The 12,285-nt window shown below is 40.0% G+C and overlaps 1 protein-coding gene across 1 annotated transcript; it reads right to left on the bottom strand.

Moving 5' to 3' along the window:
- Positions 1-1,050: 1,050 nt before the first annotated feature.
- Positions 1,051-9,015, bottom strand: LOC147157685 (fibronectin type III domain-containing protein 5b-like). The gene is made up of 6 exons (XM_086062928.1): positions 8,696-9,015; positions 5,978-6,096; positions 4,662-4,860; positions 4,075-4,164; positions 2,501-2,698; positions 1,051-1,286 (listed from the first exon to the last, which is right to left on the bottom strand). Exons 1-5 carry the CDS (start codon positions 8,817-8,819, stop codon positions 2,559-2,561), a joined length of 672 nt encoding a protein of 223 aa, XP_085919054.1. The 5' UTR covers positions 8,820-9,015; the 3' UTR covers positions 1,051-1,286; positions 2,501-2,558.
- Between the last annotated feature and the right edge of the window lie 3,270 nt (positions 9,016-12,285).

The following is a 12,285-nucleotide window of genomic DNA, read 5'->3' as shown; positions in this document are numbered from 1 at the left end:
ATAATGTACGACAGTTGTGCGCTACTAGTATGGCTAGGTCTTACTAGTTTACTTACTTTTTAGTCTTCTGTAAGACAATTGTGTGGGTGCCTTTGAGGACTTTGAGTGAATATTATTTGGTATCCTCATAGCACGATTCTCTACCGGCTTTTGTACATACATTTGGTTTCACCGAAGAACAATAATTCATACACAAATATAATGTCGTTTTTTATCATATCAATGCCACAATGTAACAAAAACAAAAACTCAAATCATTTGTCACTCCATTTTCTTTGCCGTTTTGATTCCTTTAGGCTGCAAAGTGAGGTTGAGTGCATGTTCTATATCCTTATTAAGCTCCATCGGAACTTTTGCATTATGAATGAATTATTCCCATCCCTGTCCTTGCGTTGAGAGTGCAGTCAACCTCCGTCACGCTCCATCCAGCGCGGGCCATTTCAAAGTTTATAAGCGTAGAAGTTCACTTGTGGACATCAAAGTGCATTTAACTCATTCACTGCCATTGACGGCTATATACGTCAAAAACACGTTTGGACTATTTCTATTAGTTTAACATTTTTTTTGAAAACCTAGAGAAAAAAAAATTGTACATTTAGAACAGAAATTTGTGAAATTAATTTTAATCGCCTGACGGCCCTAAATTTTAATAATCTTTAAAAAAATTTTTTTTTTTTTTTTTAAATGTCTAGGTTTTATACTCTTGTTAACAAAAGTGGGGCAAAAAATGTAAAACTAATAGAAATAGTTCAAATGATTTTTTGACGTTTATAGGCGTCAGTGGCAGTGAATGAGTTAAAAAGTAGCGAGACGTCCCTTTATGACGGATTCCCCTAACGATCATCAGAATCGGCGTGAGTTACAGTCGCCGTCGGACAGCGGCTCGTAGAAGGGAAATACGGTGTGCTGTAAAAAACCTTGTCACATTTTATCCCCCAAATGTCAAGGGCGCCCACCAGTTTGAAAGATGGCGAGGAGATGCATCACCTCAAGTGGTGACGCGAAGGCCAATGGAGGGCAACAGCCCCCCCCCCCCCCCCCCCAAAAAAAAACAACAACAGATGGGGCAATCAGGGATTGGATTTGGGATCAAAGTCAAACGGTATGCAACCGTAACAGCTGCTTTTGATCACAACAAAATGTGATTTATCCTCCATTGTTCCACTGTTGGAAGCGTTCGCTTCCTCTTGTTTGGAGGTTTGTCCAACAATTCTTCATTGTGCCAAGACGAGTCGAACGTTGAATGTGTATTCCAGCATGTTTGGCTGCAGAATGGCTCCCAGGCTCTGAAACAGAAGAAAATGCACTGGAAGCAATTCTGTAATCATCTTCTAGATGGCTTATCTTTTTTTTTTTCTCCCCTTAAGCTTTTTTTTTTTTTTTTTTTTTTTTTTTTTTTCTCCCCTTAAGCTTATTCAACGGTTAACCATGAATCCTGCTTGCTAAGATAACACTGGAATATTTATTAAGTAGACAGTGAAGGATTGTATTACCTCAGCCAAGGAGATTGTTTCCCTCCCCATTTGCTTGTTACGATTACGACCCAAAACGGATTTACACAAAACAGGCGGAGAATAAAATTCATTATCAAATCATTCTGCTGCAGTTTTCATCCACTGATGATTTTCCATAATTGCTCATATATTAATGGATCTGAATAGGAATGTCACAAACAAACCGATTATCCCCAGAGTAAAAACTGGCACATGTTCGTTTTCAAGTTGATCATGTTTGGGAATTGGGCTTAAGTGTTTTCTTTTTTTAAAGCTATTTTCTTTATATATATATTTTTAATAGATTGTTTTCAATACAATAACATTTTTAAAAAAAAAAGTATATTATACACTTTTTTTTTTTTTTTTTTTTTTAAATATGCTATTGATTTAAACGTTAAGAATTCTTTTTTTTTTTTAATAGCTTGTGCTAATCATTATGCTAAAATTAAAAAATATTGTACCGGTAAAGTTACTAACATTGAAAGACCTCGTGCTAATCACGATGCTAAATGCCTTGCTACATTTAGATTCAGATGACACGAAAACTGTAAATGTGTAGTTTTGTTTCCCCCTAGAGTGTACGGATATGTGTTAAGCAGGTGTGCCAAAATGCAAAAGAAAAACAAGGCTCTTTGAAATGACCAAGAAATTAAATTAAGAAAGTCCAAAAACAAAATGGATTCAAAGAAACAAACATGACATGGACAGACAAGACAACTGGCAGGGACTGAAAGCAAACAAATGAGGCAAAAAAGACTGCGCAGAAGGAGGGACCTAAATAGAAGCAAACTGACGATACAATTAGAAACACCTCCACGTGAGACAAGTGGCTGAGGGAGCTGATTGGAAGAGACGAGGGACGAGGTAGGCGAGCACGGGTGCAAACAATACGCTTAACAGGACAAAAAAAAAAATCTAAACAAAAACTCGCATCATGACCGACTTTATTTTTTAGATGATAATATTCATCAGATTTTGTGGTGGAAACAAGCAGCAAACCTCACCTGTCCTGAGGTTCGAGGTGTTGACGTTATTGCAGGGTGGGCGGATGGCGAGCGTCTGTTAAACGTTGCTGCGCAGGAGACCTCCCTGCGGATGCTCGGGAGTGCTGCACTCCGACGAATTCTTGGCCTTGTCCTTATTGTTGCTGGGCTCGTTGTCTTTGATGATGTCATACTGGCGGCAGAACAGCGCAATCACGCCTGGGACGCAAAAGGAAAAGGGTCGACGTGTCAAAAGCCGCCCATGCAGACCGAGAGGCGAGATTAAAAAACACAGCAGCGGGAGAGAAGATTGACGCAAGGCGGCGCGGAAGCGGAATAATTCATGGGCGGCGGAGGCACAAGGCCAAGTTTCTCCTCATGCATCCATCCATCTTCACCTCCACTTAACTGGGTGGACATTTTGTATCGTTAAATCATTTTTATTGACACCCTTGATATACAGTCCTCTCCAAACGAGGAGCCCAATTCCTTGTGTTTTTCTTGTATATTTTGTCGTTTATCACCTGAGATGTGTTAAACAACTCGGGTTGCAAAATCAGTCCAAATCCAGCAAGACAGCCGGGAGTGACGGGGATTGCTTCTGTGAAAATGCCTGGGAGTGAATGAGTTCAGTAGGGGTGTGAATTGCCTCGTACCTGGCGATTCGATTCGTATCACGATTCGATTCGATACCGATTAATCCCGATACGAATCTCTAAATTGATTAATGTGATTTTTTTTTTTTTTACCCAAATTAAAAAAAAATACTAATCAGTAAACTTGTACATGTACACTGTAAGATTTGTATGAAAATGCATTTATTTAATTCTGGCTTATAACTGAGCCACTGCATTTAACAAACAGGTAACAAACAAAATATGAAGGCTTAATGTTCCATTAATATAACATTCTTCCATGCTTAATGTGTGAATCCTAACCCGAAGTAAGACGTTTTGTTGAATATCCCCATAAAAAAATTGATGGTTAAATTAATAATTAATCATTAATAAATTCGGCCGCATATCGAATCGATTCGAGAATTGCACGCTGAAATATCGCGATATATTGCCGAATCGATTTTTTCTAACACCCATAGAGTTAAGTGTTCTCAAAATGCCATCGTTTGTGTTGCAGTGTTATTTATGTACGTTAGCAACTTAGCAGCTGCTCAGCTAAATCGGCCGCGGCCACCACCATTTATGCCGTAAAAAGTCTTCTTTATGGTGTTGGTCAGTTATTAAATTCAACTGTGTAATAAACCGCAGCAGCACAAATGAACGAAACAGATTATTCCCCCCACATTTTGCGCGCGGTAACCGTTAGCATCCATGCGCAAAGTGCAACAATTGGCCACGCGTCGGTTCCTCTTTCGGTAGCCTCGATCCTTTTTTTTGCCTCTTCTCGTTAAGGAAGCTGGTCCACAACGGCTGCCAATCATTGTTAAAGTGTGGCGTTTTGCCGTTTACTCCCAAGTGGCGGTTTTCTATGCTGCCAAAATAGTAGCGCTTAACGGCCATTTTGGGACGCACGACGTCAACGTCAGGATCTCTATTGCCCCATGTGTGTGTGTGTGTGTGTGTGTTTGGAATGGTTACCTGCCCACATGACAAGAACCACCGCGACGATGATGACCTCGCCAGCTCGCAGCTGAGCGGCCTGTCCCATTTCCTCCAGTGTAAGCTCGTCTGGGAAGAGAACATAAAGTTAAAAAAAAAAAGTTAGAAAAATGTACTTGTTGTTGCTCTTCCTGTATTTATTACAGCTTTTAAGATATATATATAAACTATATTCTCCTCCCTCGGGGGTGTTTCTTTGCGATATGTTGCTCACCACTTCCCTCTCTTATCACCCCGCTGCTGATGAGCGTTTAATATTTGCAGGGTTCCTCTGAAGCGGCCGCTCTTGACGTTCTATCTGGGTCGGACCCTGATAAAATTGGAAGCACTGCATGCGGCGGCTGCAGATAAACCGTTTCCTCTGCATTTGAGAGGGAGAACAGTACGCCGTGCGTGAGGGCAGGCGTTACAGACGGCAATTATGGTACTTTATTGTGACGGGAAATGTCAATTAAGCCTCCTATTGACGGGCACAGTGCAAGTATCTTTTATGTCCCCAATTGTAGCCTTTGAAACGATTGGAAGAAATACGGTTGTTTTTAATGTTCCTTTTTATCGCTTCTCACCGGGACTCTTGGACGCCAGCTTCTCGGATTCTTTGGGGGTTCGGAAGAGAACGGGCTCACTGGGGGGGCTGCTGCCGCCCATGCTTATGCTCTGCACGTGAACGATGTACTCGGTGTCCTCGTCCAGAGCCCACAAGGCGCAGGAACGCGTGGTGGTGTTCACTTCCTGGATGAACCGCATCATGCGCACGTCCTTTTTCTGCGGCGAACACAAGAGCGAGGTTCTTATGTGTCGGCGAGGCAAGTTATTCCAAATATTGTACGTAAAGCAACAGGATATTCAACAGTAACAAATTAAGCTACAGGAGTAACACAACGTTTTTTGTTTTTTTTACTTTTACTTGAGGAAAGAAGTAGAAACAGTATGTCTAGTTTTACCAGAGTTTTTTTTGGATTTTTTTTTTTTTAATTTATAAGTATTTGAATAAAACCGTAATCTGTCTGTACAGCTTATCGTTATTTTAGTGAACGAAAGTAGTGAAATATTTTGGTTAACAAAATGAAAGAGAAACGAAAAACAGACAAAACTATAATTATAGTAAAAATGTCCTTAATTGTTATGTACGAAAGCGTAGAACTGCCAATTTGGAATAAATATTTTTTGACGGGCGAGTACGTACGAATGTATTTAGATATGTTCGAAAATAATCGCAAATACGTTCAAATGTACTTTTAAGCTAAATGCTACAAAAAAAAATTCCCATAATCCCACTGGGTATTAAAAAAATAAATGTTTTACAAAGCATTTTGCCCACATTATACCCATACGATTGTAAAATAAGTAAAAAACATTGTTTATTTGTAACTTTTCTGATTTATTGATATATCTGCAGTGCATGATTTAGGTTAGGCATTTTTTTCATAATTCCACGGGGTATCAAAAATTACAGGAAAATATTCTATGCTTGTAGCATTTAGCCTACAAGTACATTTGAACGTATTTGTGAGTATGTTTGGAAAAAAAAATACATAGGCCTACTCGTCATACTTCCATGCTTCCGTAATTATGCATCGCACTAATTGTACTTCAAACTCGGTGGACCATTATACAGGACCTGCATTTGATTGTTTGAAAAATAATATATATCTTTTTTGAAATCTTGTGCACATGAAAGACAATTAAAATAAAACTCGCACTAACAAAAACTAAAGAAAACAAAGCATTTTCTAAATAATTAAAACAAATAGATGCTAACAGACCCACTCTGAAAGCAAAATTTCAAAAACAAAATTCAAAACGAAATAAAAAGTAACGATAGAAAATTCCAAAACTATTTGAACCCTACTGAGAGACCCGAGACTGTGACTGGATATACCTGTTGAGTGACGGCGAATCCGATGACAGGGTCTCCCTCCAGAGTTTCCCATGTGACCACGGCCGAGTTGACCGCGATCTCCTTAATGGTCACATTGAGCGGAGCTGACAGCAGGCTGTCTGATATGGCAACAAAACAAGTGCAAAAAAAAGGATGCAATAATATGACATGTAATATTCATGACCAATATGAAGATCATCGCCTCCCTGCCCACCGGGTGATCTTTCATTTCCGTTAAGCGTAATGAAGCACGCAGAGACCTTTCGGCGAGTGCCGGGATTTCTCGTTAGTCTTTTAATCTTCCTGCTTCTCGACTGCTGTCACGCAACATGCTAAACGTTGTAGACTGCGCTATACAGTCAGCGTGGTTTCCTAAGCGTAAACATATGACGCCATAGAATGCAGGTGTTGTCAACAAAGAACAATAATCGGATGTTCTCCACTTTGCGGTTCCAATCAAACGTCACACTTGATTCTGGTGTTAAACGTGCAAGTCAGGCTAGCTTAGCAATTAGCATGGCTTCTTTGTCTTTCCTCGCCATCCCTTCGTGAAAAGGATACTTGTCAGAACGCAAGTGTAGCTTATTAGCCTAGCCGCCACGGAGTTGATGATTACTGATTTAGGAGTGATTCCGCAATGTTTAGGCCGCAGTAGCTAACCAAAGCTAGTTGCTACTTGCTAGCTAGCTAGCTAGTGTGGCGTAAAATCAGTCCCTAGCCTTCTCTTGAGTCATTTAGATGTACACTGGGAAACTAAAGCAGAGGCTGCATGTGCCTGGAATCTTGCGGGCACTGCAAGATTTCGATCCATTAAAGCACAGGGTGTTAGCTTACATCCTACAGTAACCGTTTTCTCGGTGACTGAGGTCCCAATTGCCTTGAGATCACTAACAAGTTCCTGCCGTGTGCTCCATTAGCTTTCTCATGATCTTCCTCACTCCACAAAGGCAAAATCTTGTATGGAAATTCAGACACGAGAGCATTTGATCGTCATTTCGTGAGTTTTGAAGAATTGTTTGATTTTATAATGTTGTTTTTTTTAAACACATTCTCTCTTGTTACCATCTTTGACAATCTAAATGACCAGAGAGGATCAAATAATGAGTCCCCCATCTTGATATTCACCTTTAAAGCTCTCAAAAAGGGACAAAGAGTCCCCGGTCATGTAGTACATGCTGCCCTTGACGTCAGCGTAAAAGGATTACTCGAACCGTTGTTTGCATTGCAAGCTCCGCTGAACAAACAGACGAGATAATGGGACTTTCATCGACAGGTGATTTTGAATCAGGAAAAAAAAAAGGGATCGCATTTCTGCAATAAATATTAAAAGTTTGAATAAATGGGTTTGGGTTACAAGGTGCATGATTTATCTCCGGTTTGATGGCTTTTCCCTGCCCAAACCACACAGCACTTAAACCTGCCACCTGTCTGTCGCACGAATCGCCATGACGACGGCATCATATCAACAACACTGCACGCCATATGATGAGCAGTTATTGCCTCACAAGCACATGAAGCTCCACTAACGGCATTCCACAAAGACTAATGTACTGTCGCCCATTTTCTATCCTCTGTTCGATACTAACACCATCAACACAGCACAAGAGGAAAACTGGATTATATAACGCACAAGGAATTAATTTTTTTTTCCAGGGGTGACAAAACGCCGTGTGGCCCCCAGAAGGCTTCTCGCGTGCGGATGCAGTGTTCAAGCATGCATGTGATACGTCGAGAGTGCTGATCTCAGCACACAGGAGAAGAAACAGATTTCATCACATTCACGATTATCACTATTATGACATCATCATCATCAATTGCATGATATATATATTTTAAATGACATTCTTCTGATATCACCGTTTGTTATGAACTGTGGAAACAGAAATTGTATCCCATTTCTCGACACATTAGGATCGAAAGAAGTCAATGTGCCGCTCGCTTCTGGATGAGTCAACGGTTTATATATTATGCATTTTTTATGCATTTATATTTTCAGCTGTGACGTACATAGCTCACAAATATAAAGGAGTATTAGTGCCACATTGAAAAGCCCAAAAATATAAAATTATTATAAAAAGTGTGCATATAGATAGCCGAGCCAGGACAAGTCACAGCGACACAACGGCCTAGCTCAAGTCACCTATCTAATCATTAAGAGGCCTAATCTAACAGTATGGTGTTCCACAGGGTTCAATTCCGGGGCCTCTGCTGTTTTCATCGTATCTGCTGCCCCTGGGTTCCATCTTAGGAAAGAAAGTGTTAATTGTGCTCTAAAAGTGCTCTAGAAAAATAAATAAATTATGTATAAAATGTATACACTATGCCAATGCCTTTAATCACATTTTATTTTTCAATAAAGAAGGGTTCGGTGATTGCGCATAAGAAACTGGTGTGGTTCAGTGCCGCCACTGTGACTATGACTATTTTCATTATGACTAATCTCTTTTATTGTTGTAGTTTTATGATATCTATGATTTACAGAGGGCAAATTTGCATTGTACCTGGAGATTGCTGTAATTACGCTACGCATCGACTTTGTCATTTTCACACTTCAAATACTAAATCCGAATTGTATGAAATAAACCAACTTTGGCTCACCAATCACAGTACACACACCTTCCTAAAATCCATTTTGAGCCATGGACATGTGCTCCCTCCGGCAACACGTGTTGTGGTGTAGCGTATACCGTCTGCATGTGAGAAGCTTCTTGCACTCACCAGCTCCAACGGGGGACACGCACAGGGAGCCGAGCAGGACCAAAGACCGCCACAGAGACCCGACCATCCCTCCCGCTTCTTCTTCTTCTTCTTCCTCCTCTTCTTTCCACGCTACGTGGCCCATTTAGAGCATCCCCCGTGGGATGCACGCATCATCCCGAGCTCCTTGCGTTGGTGGCGGAGACGTCGACTGAGGCTCGCCGCGGCAGGAGAGTAACGAGGTGCACAGGGTGATGATGATGATGATGGGGACGAGAAATGAGGAAGAGGAGGAGGAGGAAGAGGAGTGTCCAGCTGTTGGAACGTAGCACTGAGAGTAAAAAGAATGTAAGTGGTGCAGTCTCTCTCTCTCTCTCTGTCTCAATCTCTCTCTCTCTCTCTCTCTCTCTCTCTCTCTCTCTCTCTCTCTCTCTCTCTCTCTCTCTCTCTCTCTCTCTCTCTCTCTCTCTCTCCCTCTCTCTCTCTCTCTCTCTCTCCCTCTATAAAGTCTTTTGCCAGGTGGTGTGCAAATTATGGCAAGTTTTTGTTTTTTGTTCATGTTTTGACCCTCAAAATGTTGAGAGAAAAAAAAATAACTATAAGCTTTAATTCCTAAACAAGTTCCTCTTTATTTCTATATAATAGAAAACAGGTTAAATGTCATATTTGTGCGGCTCGTTGAGTTCCACTTTCATCAAAAATGGAATCAATAAAGGTCATGAGGGAGCAATAATTTAAAAATGCTGGCTGAGGTTATTCATTGCTGTAAGGCAGGGGTGCTCAAGTTCGGTCCTCGAGAGCCCCTATCCAGCCTTTTTTTTTTCCATGTTTCTCTCCACTAACACACCTGATTGATGATCAGGATCGTTATCGGGCTTCTGCAAAGCTTGCTGGTGAGCTGATCATTACATTCAGCTGTGCTGGATAGGGGCTCTCGAGGACCGAACCTTTTGTAAGGGAAATGGAAATATTGTTATAATGTCTTTAGTAAATTGAGGGTTTTTTTCCTATGTAAACTGGGACTCATGATGAACATGCCATTTTCATGGGCATTCAGGAGGAGTTCGTCATTTGCTGAACCCTGGAATTGGCTCAAAATGGCTGCTTCAAACCAAAATGGAGGCCTTTGTGTTCAATTTCAGGCGTATGTCATATAGACTTTTTCGTTTGTCATGTCATGATAGACATGTCCACCAAATTTCATGTTGTTTGAAAAAAAAAAAAAGAAGCAGTGGCAACAAAAGTGAGTCCACCTCTTGGTGAAAATGCCCAAATTAGCCATTGTCCCTCCCCGAATAGGGAGCAAGTGTGTTAAATTTGATGTTCTCTCATTCTGGCCACTGGAAGTTCAATATAACAGGTCCAGTTTATTAGGACGCTATAAGGACATGGGATTTAAAAGAAGGGTACCGCGACCTGCCGTAATGTGAACGAATGACCATCATTGCTCACACGTAGACATCCAGGGAAACCAATTCGGCGGATCGATAAATGATTAACATTCCTAACAGAGGCATCTGAAAGTCTCTCGGATGGCCTCAAGCAGAGGAAAGGCAGTAGAGACTCTTTCCCACCTCCTCTCTGGCCTCAAGGTTGGACGAGCGATTCCAGGCCAGCGCTGTTATACGTCTTCGCTCGGCTGCTGACAGCTTTATGAGTCAATTTGAACTCAAATGTGCAAAATCTCCCCTGATGACCACCGTCCGACGACGTCCAGTTGGAACCCTCCCAGCATGCAAATACGGCGTTGATGGTTAGACTCATTAGCTGTGATAATGATAGGGGGTGTTTATATTTCAGGAAAATGTGACATTATTTGGAAATAACCATCCCCTGCAGGAGTAAATCAAGAAATCGCATCATGAGAGAGTTTATAGTTGATACCTTGGGGCAGTGACAAGGAACCAAAACAATAAGAATATGACTGAATGTCTTGCAGAGGGCTTCAAAACACAATAAAAAAAAAAAAAGAACTCAGATTTAAACTATCTAGCTTAAAGGAAAAACATCTCCGAGAATCTGCAAGAACCCTGTTCTCACTTTTTAGTGGACTGTGTGAGAAGACTCACGTTGGTGACGTCGACATTTTTTTTTAAACTCATTAACTGCCATTGACGGCTATAAACGTCCAAAATTAATTTGAACTATTTGTATTAGGTTAACATTTTTTTTCTTCACTTCTCAATTAACTCTGATTGATTGATGACTCAATTGTTCCTTCACGTAGCTCGCCAGCTATTCTCACATAGCTGCACTGTTGCATTGTGGGAAAAGGTGGCAAGGGTTTATTTCCCTAAGTGGTCCCAAAGTGTTGGCATCACTTTGAGCGTGTGTCCTCGCCAGGAGTAGAGGACATGACTTTTTAGTGGACTGTGTGAGAAGACTTAAGAGTCACGTTGGTGACGTCGACATTTTTTGTTTAACTCATTAACTGCCATTGACGGCTATAAACGTCAAAAATTCATTTGAACTATTTGTATTAGGTTAACTTTTTTTTTCTTCACTTTTTTGAAAATCTAGATTTTTTTGTTGTACATTTAGTTTTGTACATAAAATGTGTGATTAATTGCGAATTAACTAGTGAAGTCATGTGATTAATTACGATTAAAAACTTTAATCGCCTGACGCCCCTAATAATTTTTTTAAAATAAAAAATAAGGGCCGTCAGACGATTAAAATTTGTATTTGTAATTAATCGTATGACTTCAATAGTTGATAGTCTGTTATAAATGTACAATAAAAATTATTTTTCGAGGTTTTCATAAAAACATTTAATGAAATGAAAAAAACTAATAGAAATAGTTCACATGAATTTTTGACGTCTATAGTCGTCAATGGCAGTGAATGAGTTAATATTATAGTCATTAGAATTTCATATAATTTAATGCATTTTAATATCATTCCATAACAGCAACTTTACTCTTCATTCCATATCAATGATCACCATTCCACGTCGTTTCATGGCTTTCAACACGGCAGCTTTGGTTTATTCGGCAGAGCAAGTGGTCCAATGTCTCGAATCCTACCTCTGAATGTCTGTTGTCCTAGCGTCCTTGGGCAAGACGCTACAAATGCACAAAATGTTTACTGATATATCATTTCATAATATTCAAAATCATTTCATATCGTTGAATGTCTTCCACTATCTTCCAAAATCATTCCGTGTCATTCTACATATATATTTTTTTTCTTTCTTTCAAAAGAACAGCTTTGGCTCCAAGTTGTCCAAGTCACTTTGGGTAAGACACTAAATGCGGAACATTTTTACCGATATTATATATAAATCCATTATTATTATTATTATTATTATTATTATTATTATAACACAACAGATATATCAAACCATTATAATGAAAGCAATTTCACATCATTTAATACCTTCCAATATCATTTCATATCGTTCTGCAAGATTCCAAAGCATTCCACATCATTCCACATGAATTTGTTTCAGCATTCACATTCAATTTCTCTAGAAGTTGAAAATGTCTGTCTCCGTTCTTTTTCTGCAATGAATTTTGTACAATTCATAGTGTTTCGCGCTCCTCTCAAGCCTCGAACCGCATCTCCCGTTCTTTTCAGTGCTGCATATGTGAAAGGTGAGCTGCGGCAGA

The sequence above is a fragment of the Leptonotus elevatus genome, chromosome 19, assembly GCF_054856555.1.
Source record: "Leptonotus elevatus isolate MCC_2025b chromosome 19, RoL_Lele_1.0, whole genome shotgun sequence".
NCBI lineage: Eukaryota > Metazoa > Chordata > Actinopteri > Syngnathiformes > Syngnathidae > Leptonotus > Leptonotus elevatus.
Note: the sequence above shows the minus strand (reverse complement) of the source record. Positions and strands in the feature narration are given on the sequence as shown.

Excerpts from the sequence above, each read along its gene's own strand:
- LOC147157685 (XM_086062928.1), bottom strand. The coding sequence starts at position 8,819 with ATGGGCCACGTAGCGTGGAAAGAAGAGGAGGAAGAAGAAGAAGAAGAA. Across the intron at positions 6,097-8,695 it reads CGTGTCCCCCGTTGGAGCTG|ACAGCCTGCTGTCAGCTCCG; the intron begins GTGAGTGCAAGA and ends TTGCCATATCAG. Across the intron at positions 4,165-4,661 it reads GCTGGCGTCCAAGAGTCCCG|ACGAGCTTACACTGGAGGAA; the intron begins GTGAGAAGCGAT and ends TTCTCTTCCCAG.